The following is a 22,104-nucleotide window of genomic DNA, read 5'->3' as shown; positions in this document are numbered from 1 at the left end:
AAAATCCGATAATAGGTATCAATGTCAATCTATCTAATTACTTGTCTCCTAAAATCAGACATAACTTGGCGATCGGTCGACTTACAACACTGTTCTTCGTCTTGAGTTTACTTGGTAGAGTGTGTTTGCTAACTTGACAACACGGTCAAGGTGAGCTCTGATTGGCTGTATGCAAATGAGTTCATTACTGCGGTCCGGAACACTCGTGGGAATAAAATTTCATACTCCATTCCCTCCCTGCCCTGTATTAGTGAAATTCTTGTTCCACCCTCTTATCTTCTGATAAGACAAACAAAGAGTCTGAATCGCCTTTTCACTCCTAACATTTGATCTCCACCTATGAAAAACACCTCTGCTTAGTTTTAATTAGAGATATCGCAACCTAGTTTTAGAATATAGGTATGCTTCGGTATATTTTTATTGTTTTACATACTCGACATGCATAACTAATACTTTACTTATGTTGATAATCATTCAGTTGGAAAAAGAACAACCTTCATATTTTGTGGAAAGGTATTTGGGAAAGTTTAATTTTATATTTCTATTCTTTCACAAGTTTTTGGCAGCTTATCTTGTTATCATTATTACTATTTTTCAGAAAATTTTGATGCATTTTTGTATCGATTTCACAGAAGCTTTTTCGTTTTCTTCCAATCACTTGAAAAATTTTAATTCTCTATGGATTGTTTTCAAATTTTCCAAACAGATGTAGTTTTGCATGCTGATGACGAATATCGCATTATTATTTCTCTAAGTACAGTGTTATAACTAACCACTATGCTGGATGCTGACTGGACACCGATAATCTATGTGGATCTATAACTTATTGTTATTGGTATATTTAACAACACGTACCCATCTTTTCTGTTTGGCTTTCACTTTTCAATTCTTTTAATTATGCTCCAATTATGCTCCAATTCATATATATATATATATATATAATATATATATATATATATATATATATATATATATATATAATATATATATATATATATATATATATATATAATATATATATATATATTATATATATATATATACATGCATACGAACGCAGCAGGTAAAAGCTAACTTTTGGGCGCTGTTTTGGACCCCGTTGTATCTACCACTCTGATTGGTTGGTATTGGTGCAATTTGTCTCTTACTCTATCGCGCCCCAATATGTGGTCAGTGGTTAGACCTTAGAAGGTCTAACCACTGACCACATTACAGCGACCTCCATCTTCGTCGCCACCATCATGTCTCTCACCAACATCTTCAACATCTTCACAACACCGACAACACTGCACAGGTTCTAACATATCGCTGTTCGCGAGTGTCCTCACCAGGGTTAACAGCAAATATACAACCCACACAGATACGTGTAGATATATGAATAAATGTCCATCAACCACTTCCATTTATCATTCAGTTTGTGTATATATACGTGTGGACGGCATTAAAGACATTTAAAGTTACCACTTTCTTTCATGTATTTCTTTATACCGTGCTCCTGTCAAATGATATTACAGCCTTCTGAGTAGAGTCACATTAGATGAAATACAACATATCCATCTATAAGTGTGTCAGTGTATTGTTTTTGCTTTATTCAGCTACATATTGCGAAGGTGAATACGATCGACCGTCCAACGTCTCAGTCCCCTTTTCTCGCCTAATCGGAAGTCCTTTTTTTGCTGCCGACTAGCTTACTACTAGTTAGACCGCAGTGAAGTTCTTGTCTACAGTCTTTGGACGGTGCCCTATATATAGCTCGCCCCACCCCCAGAACTGTTGACTGTCATTAGAACCAGGAAGGTGTTTTAACCACCCTGATCGTGCGTGTAGTTTGCTCAGCTCTTTGGCGACTATTCGTTGTCCGGGGTTGGTGTGATTTGCCTAGGGCAGCCTTTGTTTGGTGGTGGAGCTACTTGGACGGGGCTGTCAATATCGAGATGGGCTGGCTTCAGTCTATCGATGGAAACCGTGTCGTATCGTTCATCAGTCAGGAGTTGAAACGATTTGTCTTCCGGATGTATCACTTCATATTAGCCACCATAAGGTGACTGAAAGAGTTTTCGTCGCGCGTCCCGGTGAACGAACACAAACTTCGCCTTGGGGGGGGTCATTTGGTACTGATGATCTAAGTGTACGATGTATTGATATGGGGATAGGTTGTAACTGGCTCACACTTTCTCTCAGCTGCGCGAGATATCTTTTGACATCTGGATCTGATTTTGCGTGTGGAATGAACTCTCTCGGCACCGTACACCATTTTCGCGGAAGAAGTGTTGAGGTTTTCCTTAGAGACAGTGCGGATTCCCAGTATTACCCATGGAAATTGACCGTTCAGTTGGGCCCGTTAAGTCTGTGAGGGTGATTCCTTCAAGCGGCGGTGAAATCTCTCTACTAAGCCGTTGGCCATGGGATGGTAGGCTGTTGTGTGTTTCATCGTGATAAACCGAAAATGTCGTACATGTCATTTCACAGTTTCGAGGTGAATTGAGGTTCCCGATTAGATGATAATTCTGTCTGGGACACCGAAACGGGCAACCCAGTTTGTGATGTAGGCGCGATTGATTTCTTGTGTTTCCGTACTATGGAGAGGGATAGCCCCAAGCCAACGAGTGAAGCGGATCACCAAAGTTAGTAAGCATGAGTAATCTTGCGAAGGTGGTAGGGGGACAACAAGGTCGATGTTGACGTGGCTGAAACGGGGCATTCGAAGTTCATAGCTGCAGAAAAATTCATCGATAACTTTTCCTATTTATATTGTCTGTTCATTCAAACGGTTCACTTGACTTAATTCATTTAAACATATTAAAATTACAAAATTTCTTACAACTTTCTTCGTCATAATAGTGAAGCACTCCGTCGATTACGACGACGAGGGTTCCTGTTGATCCGAATCAACGGAACAGCCTGCTCGTGAAATTAACGTGTAAGTGGCTGAGCACTCCACAGACACGTGTACCCTTAACGTAGTTTTCAGGGAGATTCAGCGTGACAAGGCCAGCCCTTTGAAATACAGGTACAACAGAAACAGGAAGTAAGAGTGAGAGAAAGTTGTGGTGAAAGAGTACAGCAGGGATCACCACCATCCCCTGCCGGAGCCTCGTGGAGCTTTTAGGTGTTTTCGCTCAATAAACACTCGGTCTGGGAATCGACCACGAGTCGGCTGCCCTAACCACTGGGCCATTGCGCCTCCACAATTCGTCATAATATATTACCTTCACTATGTTTAATAAAAATTATAACGCAGAAAATGCCAGCTTCCAAATCCTGTTTTTTTTTTTTTCTGGGACGAGTGAATAACATCAGATTCAGCGTAAGAACAGAAAAGATCCAATAATTTTTTAAACCGCACCAATCACTAATTTTTCACAAAACTTAATTGTTATCTACAGAATTAATAACGTTAACACGCCGGGCGAATTGCGTAGCCGTATTTCGTCTGCCGTTACGTTCTGAGTTCAAATTCCGCCGAGGTCGACTTTGCCTTTCATCCTTTCAGGGTCGATAAATTAAGTACAAGTTACGTACTGGGGTCGATGTAATCGACTTAATCCGTTTGTCCTCTCTGTGTTTAGCCCCTTGAGGGTAGTAAAGAAATAGGTATTTCGTCTTTCTTTTCATTCTGAGTTCTAATTCCGCCGAGATCGTCTTTGTCTTTCATTCTTTCAGGGTCGTTCTAATCGACTTGCCCCCTCCCCACAAATTTCTTGCTTTGTACCTAGAGTAGAAAAGTTATCAACAGAATTAATTAATGAAGCGGAGTTGCCATGACAACAATTTCCACTTCTACGGTGCGTATAGTGGCTTAAAATTCATTGTCTAAAAATACGTAACTTTAAATGCTTTTAACTTCATTTTAATGCCAGCTAAGACTAGATCCGAAAACGAAAAAGATAACTATTCAAATTTTCAGAGTCAACTTGCGCTTTCAGACTTATCTCCTGAATGAATAATAAAGTGGATTCTGACAGAATGTTTGTTATAAGATAAAAGTACGCTACCGGCGAATACCACCACTACTACCACTACTTCTAATCATTAAGACACAACGAAATGAGTAGCGCATGCGCACTGTTTTCAATTTGCCATGTGAATTACTAGCGTGGTTTGAGGCCCATTTTCTACGCGAACATGAGTTATTGTCGAAAAGAAGGTAAGAATTAAAAGAGTGATTATTAAATTACGAACTAAACTCCACTTTACGATGTCTAACAGTTAAAATATTTTATGGTTTGTATTGCCGATCAATGTTTTTGCTGTCGTTTAGTTTATATAACTGTTCTGACGACCTGACCTTTACGTTATTCCCAATGACCTGACCTTTACGTTGTTCCCAATAATTAAAAAAATGTTTCGGAAATAAACTGCGAAATTCTGTTTCTATTATATACAAAGAAAAAAAAAAACAAATTAAGGGGTACTGATGAAATAGTTAAGTGTACAAAATATGATACATAGAACATAACTGAGTGTATCGTTTAACTTGATATGGCATTTTAAAAACATCATTACCGTAAAAAGGTTTTTCTTCAGTATCATTTTAACATTATTTACAAGTGTATATTGGTTTAATGTTGATTTCTATTAATATTAGTTCCATGTTTAATATTGAGGCAATCTTTCGTCTCTAGTAGAGGTCTACTAGAGACGAAAGATCGCCAATATTGATATTACTTCCATGTCTAACGTCGTGCCTTATCGAAATTGTTGTTACGTTACTAAGTATATGCACAAGTTCTGGTATTGGATCCATTCATCTGTTCCTCAGTCCAATTATCTGTGTTGTATAACCCTAATAAAATGACCCGAACCGACGAAGGGGACCTCTAGTTCGTCCAACATCCAAGTCTCCTTCAAACTACACTTTCGTCTTAAATCAAGTTATATTGCATCATGTTCATACAAAAACAAGAAGGATGTATTAATGGAATTGTCGTTGTTTAAAATGCTTTATGCAATTAGTTAATTTTTTTTTCAACCAAACTACGATTTGTTTATATTTATATTTTCATTTCCTCATGAAGATTAGGATTCGATAAATAAAAGAGGACATTTATTCACTAGCGCCAAATGAAGAAACATAGTTTTGTTTATATTTATGGACTAGTTTAGATTTTATTCTCTCAATGAATGGGAACCGTAATTTTAACAATTTAGTTCTCGCTTTGTTTATTTACGTATTTGTATGGGACACGATTCCAATGGGCAAAAGGGTACCTTCTATTAAATCGGCCACTAAGAATGAAATCAAAGTCAGATTTGAATTCAGGTCGTGGGTACAAAGCCGGTTATATCACCCTTATATACTGCTGCTATATTATTTTAGAGTAATCTCCCCTGTATCCCACCTCCTGTATTTTTTTTCACCAAGCGATTGTCATTACTTTGTCATTGCACAAACTATGCTGTACCATGCTTATAATTTTACTGCTATTTTTTAAAATGTTAGGGGATGAAATATAATCATGTTTATAATGGCAATCTTTCGTCTCTAGTAGATCTTTCCGTCGATTTCCGTAAAAAAATTTTTTTTTTACATATGAGCTTGCGGGAACTTTTGAAGTAATGAGAGCGAAAGAGACTAAGAGAAAGCGATTGTATGACGAGGGAAGTTCTTTTGAAGTTACCGTGCATGGGAAGCATTGATGTACATGTGTGTGTTTGATGGGGTGTGGGAGACAGACAGTATGTTGTGTAAGTGAAGTGCTTCTGTTAGTGTGTGTGAAGAGACAGTAATGTGTGAAAGAAAGAGATAACTGAAATTTTTTACTCGGTGTATGTGTATATGTATGTATATTACTTCAACAGTTCCCGCAAGCCCGTAATTTTTAATGTTATTTCTAGCACGATGGGCAATAAAATTCATAAGGTTCACTCAAACACACACATAACCTCTGGCAGTAAACGAAGAAAATTGTTGACTACAAACAAACAAAACTTGCCCTGCTAAATACTCTGTATTCGTTGGGCGATAGGTACTCCTGTAAAAGAGACAGAGGTACAACTTAAGAAGAGTGGACCAGACGCGCTCGTCAGTGGACGCGCGCACCCGCACTAGTCAGACGGACGCACGTACACGCACAAGTCAGTGGCACCCGCGCTAAAAATGAAAAAAAAACGAAAACCCTTCACATGTATAAATATGTGTAAATTGTAAATCGGAGCAGGGGTGGTCGTGGTGATGTTTGTGTACTCCCATCATACTCTTGAATCTGGTTTTATATACTTTCTGATAAGGGGGAGCAGAATTTCGGAGGAACGATCATTCACAAAACCCTATTTTGTCTATCTATCTATCTGTCTGTGTCTATTTTCATTCATTCAGTCGGTTCATTATTTACATTATTTACATTTGATGGATATTTGTCCTCATCTTGTTTGTTGTTAACACGTTTCGGCTGATATACCCTCCATCCTTCTTCAGGTGTCTTGGGGAAATTTCGAACCTGGGTTCTCATTCCTAAGGTATTTTTCGATATTATTATTATTATTATTATTATGGGTATATGGCATAGTGGTTAAGAGCGCGGGCTACTAACCCCAAGATTCCGAGTTCAATTTCAGGTAGCGACCTGAATAATAATAATATTGAAAAATACCTTAGGCGCAGGAATGGCTGTGTGGTAAGTAGATTGCTAACCAACCTCATGGTTCCGGGGTTCCGGGTTCAGTCCCACTGCGTGGCATCTTGGGCAAGTGTCTTCTGCTATAGCCCCGGACCGACCAATGCTTTGTGAGTGGATTTGGTAGACGGAAACTGAAAGAAGCCTGTCGTATATATGTATATATATGTATGTGTGTGTGTTTATGTGTCTGTGTTTGTTCCCCTGGCATTGCTTGACAACCGATGCTGGTGTGTTTACGTCCCCGTCACTTAGCGGTTCGGCAAAAAGAGACCGATAGAATAAGTACTGGGCTTACAAAAAGAATAAGTCCCGGGGTCGAGTTGCTCGATTAAAGGCGGTGCTCCAGCATGGCCGCAGTCAAATGACTGAAACAAGTAAAAGAGTAAAAAGTAAGAGTTAGGAATGTGAACCCAGGTTCGAAATTTCTCCAAGATATCTGATGAAGGCTGGAGGGTATATCAGCTGAAATATTGTGTTAATAACAAACAAGATGAGGACAAATATCCTTCTAATGTAAAGAATGTACTTAATTCCTCATCTCTTAAATATAGAACTGTATTCAGTTTGTTTTATTAGTTAGATCGACAGATAGATAGATGAAAATCTCCCCCACCCTCGATTTACAGTTTACACATATTTATACAGTTCTATATTTAAGAGATGAGGAATTGTGTACAATATTTATATTATTTCCATTATTTACATTTGATGGATATTTGTCCTCATCTTGTTTGCTGTTAACACAACATTTCGGCTGATATACCCTCCAGCCTTCTTCAGGTGTCTTGGGGAAATTTCGAACCTGAGTTCTCATTCCTAAGGTATTTTTCGATGTTATTCTTATTCATATTATTATTGTTATTGTTCAGGTCACTGCTTGGAATTGAACATGGAATCTTGGGGTTAGTACCCTGCACTCTTAACCACTATGCCATATTACTGGCGATAATGGCAAACCCATAGCTAAACCCTCCTCTTGTCGATATATATCAGTGTCCATACTGAAGTAGGACACTGATACATATCGACAAGGTATACTTCAGTATGGACACTTATATATATCGACAAGATATATCAACAAAAGGAGTTTGCCATTATCACCAGTAATAACCAATATATACATGGAATACTTTGAGAATTTGGCTTTAGGATCAACACCACTAAAACCATCACTATGGCTACGACATGTTGACACCTTTATACTCTGGCCCCACTAGGAAGATGTCCAAGTGCTGTTAGATCATGTGAACTCAATAAAGCCATCCATACAGTTAACAATGGAAAAGGAAAAAGACAATTAGCTGGCATTCCTGGACATATTAATAACACGCAGTAAGTATGGATTCAGAGCATCCGTATACTGCAAGCCGATCTTTACTGGACGATACCTTAACTGCAATTCCCACCATCCATACAGTGTAAAGAGAGGGATTGCTCAGTGCCTAAAACATTGTGCAAAGAATACAAGTAGCGATCATGATACACACCACAAAGAAATGATCAAGCTCAATAATGATCTGTTAAGCAACAACTACCCCCAAAGTATACTATCCACTCTGATTATGAAGAAGAGACAGGATGAGGCCAATAAACTGTCCACAGTCTGTCTACCCTATGTGAAAGGCCTCTCCGAAAAGATACAAAAGATATGCGGTCCATATGACATCAGGACAGTATTCAAGAGTAATACAACACTTCGCAAATATCTCCTTCGAGTAAAACCACAAATAGAAGAGAATATGACCAAAGACTGCGTGTACTCCACCTCATGCAGCTGTGGTAAGTTATACAAAGGCAAAACATGCTGCCCCCTCAAAATAAGGGTAGACAAACACTGCAAAGCTGTGGCATGAGGAGATATTGATAAATCGGGTATAGCTGATCATGTATGGAAAAATGGAGACCACCTCCCCTTGAAAATGGTTTTCAGACGAAAATGCAATTAGATACCAGTTCAGACGTATCAATAATTAATACAGCAACATGGATTAAGATGGGAAGGCTGGTATGCAAAAGAGAAAAAAAAAAAAAACTACTAAGATAGCTCATGGTATGTCAGAGGAACGATTTCAATTCTTGGGTGAAATTTCGCCAGAAATAAAACTTAAAGAAATAATGCAGAAAAGTAAAATAATGGTATCTAAAAATACAATCAATCTGTTCGGTACAGATGATTTAATGAAAGAATTTGTTCTGTGTTTGACAAATTGTTGCCAAGTAGGAAATGGAAAATACAACATTTGGGAAGTAAAATGAAATTTTTAAACTCAGGTGACGAAGTGTATTTTAAATGTATAAAAATGGAAAACAGGACTGGGAACAAGGTAATATAACTGGACGTCTGCGTAATGTGATGTACACGGTAAAACCAATTAAAGAAAAGATATACCAAAAATCAAGAAAGGCAAGATGAGCCAATGGATATATGGTATGACAGAACCACAAGTGAAAGCAGAACTAACATGTAGGTCACACAGAAGAAGAAAATATACAGAAATGCTGGAAATGACAGTTTCTCACCAAAGGAATAAAATTATGATAAAAATAAAAGAATAAATAAATGAATAGAAAAAAAGGACAAAGCCAACCTCTAAAAGGGGAGGTGTTGTTCCTAATGAACTGTGCCACAATATAAATGGACATGTGCAGAGAGTGTGGAGAGAGAGTTGGTGAGCTGTCTAAAGCCGAGAGTTGTGTATTGTTGAGTGTAATTACAAATATTGTGTATCTTGAGTAGAATGATTTGCAAGGACGTTATTTATTATCCTGTTATATCGTATGTTGAACGTGTGGTACAACACAAATAGATCTGGTAAATTACGCCTTTTGAAATTCACATTCTTTTCTCCTTGATTAGAGTCAGTTGGAACTCTTCTCGGCTATTTCTGCCATTACTTGGTGCTCGGGTTTCCTTTCTTCCAGAAATAGAGAACTGCTTTATGAGATCACATGCAGTTTTAACCACAGACCCTTTTGAACCAATCTCTATGTCAAGGACTTTGCTTTGAAAGCCAGATTCTCTCAGTCTGATGGCTAAACTGTCAAATTCTTCAGTCTTGTGGATCTGAGCTTCCTCCGTTCTGTTTTTAAATGACACACTGAGCTCAGTCAGAATCACTTGTTTTGATGAAAGTTAATATAATGTTTGGTCTCATACCATTCTTGTTGATAATATTTGAGTGATTCTTCCATGGAAGGTCTGCTGAGCACAACCCAATCATTCACTCCATCCAGTAGACCTTGCCTCTAGGATCCAATTGGCACAGCTGTTCCAGGACACAAATTTTTTGCTCCCTGCTGTATAGAACACTGTTGGCACTTCTCATGTCATTGTCTTCCCTCTTGTTGTGCAAATCACATGCGAGATCTCTTTAAGCACTTGTTTGTGCTGCTATGTTTACCTTCCTTGTGGCTTGACAGAATTGGCATGTAGCATCATTCAATCCCCCATCCCCTGCTTACACACACAGAGATAATACACACACACACACATGTACATATGCATAATTCATTCACCTCATGCATGTGTTATTTATATACCAGTGTTCTTACCAAATCAGATTGGAGCCTGATGCAGCCTTGCTGTGACCGCACTCTCTTGTAGTTCAAAACTGAAGGAGCACCCTTCTGTTATAATTTCTTGTCATCAGCATTGTTGTTTAACATCCGCTTTTCATGCTGGCATGGGTTTGATGGTTTGATTGAGAATTGGCAAGCTGGAAGGCTGCATCAGGCTCCAATCTGATTTGCTAAGAACATCTTGAAGGATGAAGGAACGATTTGACTACCTCGGCAGGACTTGAGTTCAAAACAAACTAAATACTGTAAACACATGTTTATGCTTTATTATTCTAGTAGCATACCAGGTTTTAGATGAAGCATACTATGATGCCATAGTATGTTTGTAGTATTGAGTAGCTTCCTATAGTTTTCCCCAGGTTTGCTCTTGTCTTTAAATTTGTAAGAGAAGGGATTGTATTGTTCATGCTGTTCTTCAAAGTATTTGTGCTATAAGATAAAATGGTAATCAAGAATAAAAATCAGGTCTTAGGGTAGAATCACATGGAGCCCATTTTTACTGTGTGGAATTTACTCAACAAAATAAAATTCAGTCAGTACATGAATTTTTAAATTTTTCTCTTGAAGCATAAAGGTTTCAACTACAAAACTTTGAGTGATACAGGCAATTTGAGCTATATTAAACACTGTAAGAAAAATGAATTTATTGAACAATTTGCTTTGCATATTTAAAGTTATTTTTAGCACTGTAATGTAATTTGAATTAGTTTTCTAATTGCTTGATAAATATTAATTATAGCTGTTCTATTTCTTTTTTAAAGGGAAAGATCAAATAATTTTTGTTACAAAAGAAGATTATGAGAAACCCAGCACAGCACTTGTAGCATCAGCTACTGATGAAGATGAAGAACCAGGTAACTTTAATTGTAGTCACTCTAATTATTTTATTATTGAATTTTCTTATTTCAGATATTGCTGCAACCCAGATGAAGTATTTTGAAGGGATTTTTTGTTTTAGTTTAGTCAAATTTTGCTCATAAAGGATGTTTGCGACACTTTCATGGAATTAATGATTCTTGTTTGTCTGCTATTTAAACCAGCCATATCTGGCCAAAATATCCAAACTGTTTTATGTTCAAACTGGCCGGATCTGGTTTCTCACACACCCTACAATGTCTAAAAATCAACAACCACACTATCAAAATCTCAAAGCTATGAGATAATGCATAATTAATTCAAAACAATGTGAATAAATAAGCATTGCAGTTGACCAAATAATCTGAATGCTTTCTTGTTGAAAACCTGTTTTAATTATTTATTTAAATTTGAACAGTTTTGAATAATTTTAATATACAGGAGTTAAGAACTAAATCTATTGTATGTTTCTAATGTATAGATAAACCTAGGTGTTTGCTTGTTAGTATAGGTGCAGCATGGCTGTGTCGTTAACTTTGTAACTCTAGAAGTTGGGTCCTATTGCACTGCACATCATGTGCAAGTAACTTCTATTATTGCTTTAAGTTCACCAATGCCTTGTAAGTGGAATTCAATATATGGAACTTGTGCAGAAGCTCATCTTGTGTGTGTATGTATACACACAATGGGCATGTAAAAAGCACCCACTACACTCTCGGAGTGGTTGGTGTTAGGAAAGGCATCCAACTGTAGAAAGATTGCCAGATCAGATTAGAGCCTGGTGCAGCCAGTGGCTCTCCAGACTTCAGTCAAACCATCCAACCCATACCATACCGATGATGATGATGATATATATATATATATATATGCACATGTGTGTTTATTTTGTTTATGATATATATTGGCATAAGATATGCACACTTTTGTGTATATATGTGTGTGTGTGTGTATATATATATATGTATATATATATACATGTCTATATATATATATATATATATATTATAGTGAGAATTTACAAAAAAAACAAAAGATGATGACGGGTGTGTAAACAACAAACAGATGTATTAGTTTAACGTCCGGGAAGTGAGAAAGTCTTTTATGTTTCGAGCCTACACTCTTCGACAGAAAAGAACACAGAAATAAACAGGTAGAGAAAATAAAAAAGGTGTGTGTGTGTATATCCCTTTAGCATTTAAACTGGCCATATCCGGCCAAAAGTATTCTGCCTGTTTTATGTTCAAACTGGCCAGATCTGGATTCTCACACCAACCCTACAATATTGTTTTAAAAATTAACAGCTGCCTCATCAAAATCTCAAAGCTACAAGATAATGCATGATTAATTCAAAGCAATGAGGATGAAAAAGAATTAGTTTTGGTAGAATAATGCGAACACTAAAGGGATATATATATATATTGGATTGTTGGTATGGCTGTGGAATAGTGGTTATAATACATCCTTTTGATATATACATGGTGTATACAAGTGTTTTTTATGTACTTTTGTATTTATATATACATATGTGTATCAACTAGAAAAACTGTTAAACTGGTGCTTTCCAGCCAAAATAATCTGTAGTTGTTCTGCTTGGGTTGTATAGACACTCAGTACAAACTTCTTTTGGGGAAATCCCATTACTGAAAGCAACAAATTTGTATTTTTTATTGTATTTTGATAAATGTGTAACTCTTTGTCAAGGACGGAGTTTTTAAAAATGAAATTGTATACCACACAGACCTGACCTAATAAAAAGATGTTACAAACTTATTTGGATTCAGCACAGATTTGGATTCACTCTTGGAATACCAATTTGTTTGTCTTTACCTGTGTAATCACTGATGTTATTGTTCACAAAACATTTTATAAAAAGAAAAATGTTTCTGTTTAGATTCAGATCAATCATAACCATCCATTAAATGAGTGAATGAATGTGTGTGTGTGTGCATGCATGATGAATGTATGTATGTACATGCTTACGATTGTGAGGTTGTGAGTTCGAATCCCAGACCGGGCTGCGTGTTGTGTTCATGAGCAAGACACTTTATTTCACATTGCTCCAGTTCACTCAGCTGTAGAAATGAGTTGCGACGTCACAGGTGCCAAGCTGTATCGGCCTTTGCCTTTCCCTTGGATAACACTGGTGGCGTGGTGAGGAGAGGCTGGTATGTATGGGCGACTGCTGGTCTTCCATAAACAACCTTGCCCGGACTTGTGCCTGGGAGGGTAACTTTCTAGGTGCAATCCCATGGTCAGTCATGACCGAGGAGGGGTCTCAGATGTACATGCATACATGCATTCATCATGCATTCATGATGTATTTCTAAAGAGTTTATGTTTACCAAATTCCACTCACAAGACACTTGTTAGTTCAAAGTTATGGCAAAATGCATTTGTCTCAAGTTGAAATTGTTGTGAAATTGATCTCAGAACCATGTGGTTCTAAAGTAAGCTTTTTAACCACATAGTTATTCCTATAGGAATAAAATTTGCTATCAGACAAACAGACTACAAGAAAGCCTGTCAGATTTGTTTCTTAGAGACATACCTGTGTAGTTAAGAAGTTTGATTGAGGAGACAGTATAATGACTGTAATAAGCATTAAAGTTTTGACTCTGCAGTCATAGTTTTGAATGAAACAGTTTATGTAAAGTAAAAGCTTTTAATATGTAAATAAAGCAAATAAGCTGCACTTTAATTTAAGAAGAATGACGTCTTCCTTAGTAAACTACAAAACAGCTCTTAATTAGTAGTCTATGTATTTGTTATACAGAACCACATGGTTCTGAGATCAATTTTACCACAAAGTTATACAGATACTTCTGTTCATGAATCAATTCCTTTTGCCATAGAAAAACAAAACATTTTATTTTCTGTGTTTGAGCTTTTAGAACAATTTTCCTTTATATGTTGCTGTTATAGTTTCATACATATCTATTTTTTCTTGATTTTAGGATTGATTCTTAAAGATGGAAGCATCAACTGGAATTGTCCCTGTCTTGGTGGTATGGCTTCAGGTCCTTGTGGTGTACAATTCCGAGAAGCATTTTCCTGTTTCCACTATAGTGAATTGCAACCAAAAGGTTCTGAGTGCTATGATGCCTTCAAAACAATGCAAGAATGTATGAGCGAATACCCTGATCTTTATCCAAGTAAAGATGAGGAGGAAGTACCAGAAAGTGACTCTAAAAAATTAGAAAATGTTGAAAATAAGGATGAGCCTCAGACTGATGTGACTTCAACACCATTGCCACCAACTGCAGAAGTATCTTGACCTATCAATTTAGCTAGCAAAATCATTTATTATTATTTAATAGCATTTAGGTTTGTTGATTGTTTCCAGGATTATCAGATTTGAACTGCTAATGTCCTAATGGAATCAAATGTAAACATTTGATTTGTTCTGAGTTTGTTACCTTTGGCATCACTACCTATACTACTTTTGGTTTATTGAACCAAGTCATTGCTCTGAAAAATCAGGTTGCTTATAGATAAATTTATTTTCAGGATGGTAATATTTTTATTCAGAAATTCATTAATTAGCTTTATGATATGTATCTTTTTTTTTTTTTTTTTAAATTTAGAGTAAACTTTTCTAAATAATTTTTTCATCTAATATTTTTATATGTTTTAGTTTTTTTTAATTATCAGTTTATTTCAATAGGTTTATGGTGCTTAAAGTTTAATTTTCATTTACTTTTCATTTGTGTGGTTCACTGAGAGGAAGATTATATCCATTTGAAACTTTTCTAATTGTTACTGAATCAGGAATCAATTAAAATGTCAGCAATATATTTATAAGACTCTTTGGAAAATACCTCCAACAGATTTTCTTTGAATGAACAAATTCAACTGCTGTTTTTGTATGTGAAATGTTTATTTTATGCTCTGTTTTTTTTTCTCTTGTTAGTGGTGCAGGAGTGGCATCACAGATGATTTTTGTAGGCTCTTACAGACTCATACTATTGCTGTGGTTGATGTCAGCATGACATTCTGTAGGATGATGCTTGTAAAAAAGTTAAAAAAAAAAAAAAATTATTAGGAAGGATTCCAGAAAGCTATATTTCTGGTGAAGAAATATTCAGTGAAATGTATAGTTTAGAGAGTGAAACCTATCAGCAATGATAGGGAGAAAGGCAGTTTACATTGGACAGGCTTGGGTGTAGCAGTATGCAGTTTACTAATCCAGAGGTGCTGAAGCTGTAGTAGTATTAATGGTAAAAGAGGCAGAAAGATGATACAGCACATGGCGGAAACACGTTCCATGATTCATCTGAATGTGGTTTAAGATGCTTGGCTGTGTATCAGAAGTGCTCTCTCAGACATGTGAGCAAATATTTCTTGTTTTGCAATATTAGTTATTATAATTGAAATAATTTTTGCATAATTTACAAACCCCAAAAATGCAATAGTGTTTTAGGCATTTCTACATGAATCTAATCATAACTGTCATCAAAACAAAATGATAGAAGTTTAGAATATATAATTTTTTTCACATATGTAAATGCATTTAACAAAATATCAGGCTTCAGCATGAAGAAAACAAGTCATTTCACATTTTACAACCTGATTTTAGGTTTCTTTGTAATCAGGTTGCATATTAAAAGCTTGTCTTCTCAGCTTTGAAGCTTCTAAAATATTCCAGATTCATTTTTCATATATTTTGAATTTAAGCTAGTAATAAAGTTAAATTGCTAAATAGCTATAAGATGTAATGGAACTTTAATTTTGTTTGCAGCTTTTTAATATGCATATTTCTGAGTTAGATGGCTGTAGCATTTATTAGTCTTTGTTAAAAATCATAGGATAAATGTTATAAATAAATATCTTTACTAAAAGTATTGGTTGAAATTATCAGAAAATACTAATTTTATTTTTTTTGACAACTTGGTTGATAACATTCTAAACATTTATACAGAATTTAAATTCTTGATTTTATTAATAAAAAAAAATGTAAAGAGTTATTAATGCGAGATGCTTTGCAGTTTGTATGTTTCATTTAAACTATTTTTATATTTGTCTTTAACACTGTTATGTGATGTATGTGTTATGTTGTAGGTATATATTTTGGTCTTCAGATTAGTTCTAATTCAGCAGACCTGTGATCAATGGGTTTGAGATGTGAACCATCTCATTTCGTTTTCAAATATATTTTATTGCAGATTATCTATATTTCTTAAGATAGTAGTGTTTTAGTTGACTTAATGTGTTATCTTAGTTACCAGATATTTACATGAATTATTAGAAAATTCACTGTTACAAGTGGCTGTTTTCCTTAAAAAATAAATCTACAATGAAAATGGAAAATGAAGGGTAATCTACTTTGAATAGCATTTGATCTCATGCTCTTTAATTCCTTAATTTTGAAATGTACATCATACGTCATCTTAGGAATTGCATCAAGATCCTAACACATGCAACTGTTTTTAAACCATTTGTTTCTTAGTGTAACATTGATTTCTCATCTAGATTCTTTCCAGTTTCTGTGTTTTGAAGCAGATAAGACCTACACCACCAAAGGTAGTGAACTCAGTACTACAAACCAACATACTAATTGCAAATTCTACTGCAATATTGCTGTGTAAGCAATAAATTTTTCAAAAGTTCTGTTGGAAGGGCAGTGCCAATTAACTTTTCAGGCTCTCTTGGAGTAGTATGGTCATGCAACTCATATAGATTGACCCTTGTAGGAAGTAAGTGGAAAAGGATAGAATTTTGGCTGGACAAATTTCTAAGAAGAAAGGGTTGAATGAAGTGTTTGGTGTGTGGTTTGTGATGGTGAGAAAGAGAGTACAGGGTGTTCAAAGTGGGCTTCAGGAGAGATGGTATGCAGTTTTTTAGGTCAGACAAATAGAGTGTTATTGAAGGTCTGGTAGAAAAGGTGAGCATTTGTGTGACATTTTCCAATCAGCTAGAGATCCTTTTTAGATATTATCTTAGATTTTGTGTAGCAGCAGTATGGTTCCAGATAGGTGGGGCATTCAGGCATTCACTTGTAGTATCAACTTAGAGGTCGGTAGGTTTGGCTACTGGAGAGTAAGGTTTCTTGGCTACAAACAACCCAGTGATAGTGACAAGAAATTAAATGCTGACCTTTTTGGTTGTCCAGAATAACTGATTTAACCATCTATGTTTCCCTTGTATTTATATGGAAATAAAAATGAGATTGTGACTTACACACTCTTCTCAAGGTTGTACGAGAAATTATATAACTATCACTAAATTAAAATTCACTGAGAATTAAATCAATTCTAAGATGCTACTGTTGGCACTTAAGATAAAGCAATATGTATTTACAGTTGGGCAGTGCATTGGCAGAATTGTTAGCATGCTGGGCAAAATGCTTAGCAACATTTCGTCAGTCACTCTGTTCTGATTCTGCTGAGGTCGACGTTGCTTTTCATCCTTTGGGGTTCAGCACTGGGGTCAATATATATTTCTTTACTACCCACAAGGGCTAAACATAGAGGGGACAAACAAGGAAAGACAAAGGGATTAAGTCGATTACATCGACCCAGTGCGAAACTGGTACTTTATTTATCGACCCCGAGAGGATGAAAGGCAAAGTCGACCTTGGCGGAATTTGAACTCAGAACGTAATGACAGACGAAATATGGCTACGCATTTCGCCCGGCGTGCTAACGATTCTGCCAGCTCGCACTGGGGTCAATATAATTGACTTACCCCTCCTCAGAAACTGCTAGCCTTTTGTCAAAAGGTGAAGCCAATATTATTTTCATTATTGGTTTGTTTTTGCCAGGTACAAGCACATTTTCTGTAAGTGAAACAGTAATGTTGAATACATTTCAGTATATTGTTGGTACTTACTTTATTGATCTTCAAGGTTGAAAGGCAAAGTCTAACTCAGCAGAACTAGACATCAAAGTAATTAAAATTGTACAAAATATGACAAAGCTTTTCGCCCTCCACTCTCAGCATGTTTCTTGAAGGGGACATCTTATAGGAAGGTGAGAACAGTTGTAAAGCATTGCTTTTTCCACTTTGATGCTTCATTATCCTGAAAAAAAAAATTTTGCTGCAAAACTTTGTATCAGTAATAATTGATAATAGTATGAAATCAACAAAGCTTCTTACTCATTGATTTATAGTGACTGAGTCTACTGCAGACATTTCTCCCTTAGATAAAGCGTGAAACTATGTGTTGAAGGTTTCACCTTATAAATTCCAAGTACAATCCATGTATGTATATATTTTTATTCGATTCAGATTTTAATGAGGTTTAGTTATTGAAACGAGATTAATACAAAGTCGAGTTTCCAATTTATAGATGTCATCAAATTAGTCAACTTAATTTCGGAGAGTTATCTCCCTTCAGTAAGGTCGCACCCAAAGCTATATTACATTCTCAAGTCAGTATATTCGAAGCTCGTCAACACTTGCCTCACAGTGAGAGCGAATCTGAAACCAAGTGGTTTATTGTAAGATTCCTGATGTGAAACCGTGTGTTGAAACAGATATTGTTCTATTTCGGGACGATAATTTTCTTTTTTTTTGCCCAAATAAACTATATATTTGTTCTTCACTCGTTTATTACTGTTCTTATTTTAACTCCTGTCCATTGTCCGGAAATCTTTCATCACACATCTGTGACCTCTTGAGCGACACTTTCCGACCTCGTGTGTGCTCCTGCTCAGCTTAGTCTATTCTCTCTCTCTCTCTCTCTCCTCTCTCTCTCTCTCTCTCTCTCTCTCTCTCTCTCTCTCTCATATATATATATATATATATATATATATATATATATATATATCGAGGGTATGAGAGATATTGGTATCAAGAAGACCCAAGGTGTCGGGTAATGCTGAGTAAGTGCTATGTACAGACTATAGTTAAGCTCCAAGTTCGATAATGATACGAATGAGGAGTCCATCGTAGGTCGTGTTTTAGCATGCATATATAAAACTAGCAGTATCGCCCGGCGTTGCTCGGGTTTGTAAGGGAAATAACTATATAAGCATTTTTAGAGAGTTATAGCCAAAAAATAGCAAAAAAAAAATGCATTAAAAATGGAAAAAAATGATGGTAAATTTTTTTAAAAATCGTTGACTCATCGTAGACATTTTTAGAGAGTTACTTCCCTTATATAATAGCGAAAAAATGCATTAAAATGGAAAAAAATGATGGTAAATTGTTTTTAAAATCGTAGACTCATCGTAGACGCGCGCTAGTACCCAGAAGGGCTCGATATGAATCACGACTATAAGATACTCGCTTTTGGTTACACTGCACCGCAAAATGTGGGAGTAGTTAGGAATCTAAATCGTAGGAGACAGACGACACACAGCTTGACTTTTATATATAAAGATTTAACAATGAGATATCTCATTCTGTTAATTTACACAGACACACGCACGCACACACATATCAAATAGTGCCAATCATATCATTTCATAATCATTTGTGGGTGGGGTGGGGTGGGGTGGGGTGGGGGGGGGCGTAGTTAGTTGATTAGTCCTGGTCTTTTGACTCGGTTGTGAAATCGTGTGGGGGGAATTAGAACACGTCCGACGCTTTCAGAGTTTATAACCAGTCCATCAGCCTTAGACTATTTCATTTATCGATTCCGAAAACATTATAAGCCAATTCAACCCTGGTGGGATTGGAACTTTAACTGCTATACAGGATCTTTTCGGTTTGAACGGCAGTTTTTTAAGATAATTTCCACGTAACTAAACACTTTTAAACTTCATATACTGGCAGAATGTGTGTTTATAAAACATCTTTTTCTCTTGGCTTTATTGAGAAAATTCTATAGTTTGTAAGATATTTGTTGCTTTTTTATTTATTCAATTCCTGTAATTTCAACCAATCAATGACGTCTATTGAGGTGAAAACATTCTGTGCCGTATGAATATGTCCCTCGTTTAAGAAATAGATTGGGTTTATTTACATTTCTGAAGAAAATAAGATACCCTTCCACCCAGCCCTAACCCTAACCCTAAATTCTATAGTTTGTAAGATATTTGTTGTTTTTTTATTCAATTCCTGTAATTTCAACCAATCAATGACGTCTATTGAGGTGAAAACATTCTGTGCCGTATGAATATGTCCCTCGTTTAAGAAACAGATTGGGTTTATTTACATTTCTGAAGAAAAAAAAGATGCCCTTCCACCCAGCCCTAACCCTAACCCTAAAACAGATTGAAATGCAATAGATCGATACTAGGGCCATAATTATGGGTGATAATTTCATATGACACCGCTAGAAAAAACTACCGTTCAAACCGAAAAGATCCTGAAAATAAAATAGTTGTATAAAATATCACGTTTAGAAGGAGTGTGAAATAACATGGCTTCAGCCATAACCATTTTGGTTTTCAGGGCTTTTAACAGACTTCTTTCGGCCGTTCAAACCGAAAAGATCCGCTATACATTCTATCCAACGCTTTAAAGACGGTCACTTTGATGCGTGTACGCGCACACACACGCACACTATTGTACACCTACGTAGTACTTTTCTCATCAAACGTCGGGGAAGAAAAAGATGAGAGCTGGCAGAATCGTTACTGTGTCGGACAAAATGCTTTGCAGTATTTTTTTCGACTCTTTACGTTCTGAGTTCAAATCCCACTGAGATCAATTTTGCCTTTCTTTCCTTCTTTCGGATGAAAGTACTGCAGTCGATGCTATCGACTGAACACCTTGCCTCCACAAATTGCTGACTGTCAAAATTTGAAATAGGTACAGTGAAGACGTGTCAGAGTTATCTCCCGTACATCCTGAAATAATTTGGAATTAAGACGTATCCTTACAGATTAATCAATAGTTTGTGAATAGAATTTGATAAACAGAAATTGCCGGAACCGTATTATATATTTGTGTGTGCTTAAGGCGGCGAGCTGGCAGAAACGTTAGCGCGCCGGGTGAAATGCTTAGCGGTAGTTCGTCTGCCGCTACGTTCTGAGTTCAAATTCCGCCGAGGTCGACTTCGCCTTTCATCCTTTCGGGGTCGATAAATTAAGTACCAGTTTCGCACTGGAGTCGATATAATCGACTTAATCCGTTTGTCTGTCGTTGTTTGTCCTCTCTGTGTTTAGCCCCTTGTGGGTAGTAAATAAATAGGTATTTCGTCTGTCGTTACGTTCTGAGTTCAAATTCCGCCGAGGTCGACTTTGCCTTTCATCCTTCCGGGGTCGATAAATAAAGTACCAGTTTCGCACTGGGGTCGATGTAATCAACTTAATCCCTTTGTCTGTCCTTGTTTGTTCCCTCTATGTTTAGCCCCTTTTGGGCAGTAAAGAAATATATATATATATATATGTGTGTGTGTGCTTATCCGTGTGTTGAGTTGTGTTTTTTTTATGTTGGAAACCAAAAAAACTTTTTAAATTCAATAATAAAGAAAGATAAAATAAGTGCAGACCTGAAATAAATACTGGGGTCGTGCGACTGTGTGGTAAGAAGCTTGCTTCTCAACCAAATGGTTCCGGATTTATTCCCACTGCGTAGCACCTTGGGCAAGTATCTTCTACTGTAGCCTCGAGCTGACCAAAGCCTTGAGAGTGGATTTGGTAGACGGAAACTGAAAGAAGTCCGTCGTATATATATATATATATATATATATATATATATATATATATATATATATATATATATATATATCTTTACATACTAGCTTATGTAAATGTATACGCACGCGCGTGCGTGTATACCTTCATCATCATCATTATATGTATATATATATGTTGTTTCGTTCTGTTTGGATCGTTCAGCGCTTCTTGACCAACTGTCATTCTTCACACGCAAAATATGTCTCTGCCAACTCAGTCTCCTCTCTTACACGATACAGCCAATCCCTTTTATACACATTTTTATTGTATCTCAGGTCATTTGTGCTCTGTTGTTCATTCTAATAATACACACCTTGCGGGAACATATTCACCTCATTTGTTACCAGTATTTGAATATCTTCCGTTTTCAACGCCATACTTCGTTATGTAATACTGCACCCACTATATACAGTCCGCTAGAATTGGTACGGGGAATGCTTCTCTGAACTTTTCCATCCCATTGTTTCTATGGCTACTGTGCT

At 36.4% G+C, this 22,104-nt stretch overlaps 1 protein-coding gene and 1 long non-coding RNA gene across 2 annotated transcripts; both read left to right on the top strand.

Annotated features, from left to right (window-relative positions):
• Positions 1-4,008: 4,008 nt before the first annotated feature.
• LOC115214278 (mitochondrial intermembrane space import and assembly protein 40-like) lies at positions 4,009-15,543 on the top strand. Its single transcript, XM_029783426.2, has 3 exons — positions 4,009-4,147; positions 10,961-11,053; positions 14,009-15,543. The coding sequence occupies exons 1-3, from the start codon at positions 4,126-4,128 to the stop codon at positions 14,326-14,328; spliced, it is 435 nt and encodes a 144-aa protein (XP_029639286.1). The 5' UTR covers positions 4,009-4,125; the 3' UTR covers positions 14,329-15,543.
• A 1,184-nt stretch (positions 15,544-16,727) lies between these two features.
• Positions 16,728-18,592, top strand: LOC118765855. The gene is made up of 3 exons (XR_005001755.1): positions 16,728-16,740; positions 17,338-17,343; positions 18,197-18,592. It is a non-coding gene; the product is annotated as an uncharacterized LOC118765855 (long non-coding RNA).
• The last annotated feature ends 3,512 nt before the right edge of the window (positions 18,593-22,104 follow it).

This window comes from Octopus sinensis, linkage group LG1, assembly GCF_006345805.1.
Source record: "Octopus sinensis linkage group LG1, ASM634580v1, whole genome shotgun sequence".
Lineage (NCBI taxonomy): Eukaryota > Metazoa > Mollusca > Cephalopoda > Octopoda > Octopodidae > Octopus > Octopus sinensis.
This window is presented reverse-complemented; position numbering and strand designations above follow the sequence as displayed.

Bases quoted from the DNA above. Each gene is read 5' to 3' on its own strand.
- LOC115214278 (XM_029783426.2), top strand. From the start codon at position 4,126: ATGAGTTATTGTCGAAAAGAAG. The intron at 4,148-10,960 runs GTAAGAATTAAA...TCTTTTTTAAAG, and splicing joins GAGTTATTGTCGAAAAGAAG to GGAAAGATCAAATAATTTTT. The intron at 11,054-14,008 runs GTAACTTTAATT...TCTTGATTTTAG, and splicing joins TGATGAAGATGAAGAACCAG to GATTGATTCTTAAAGATGGA.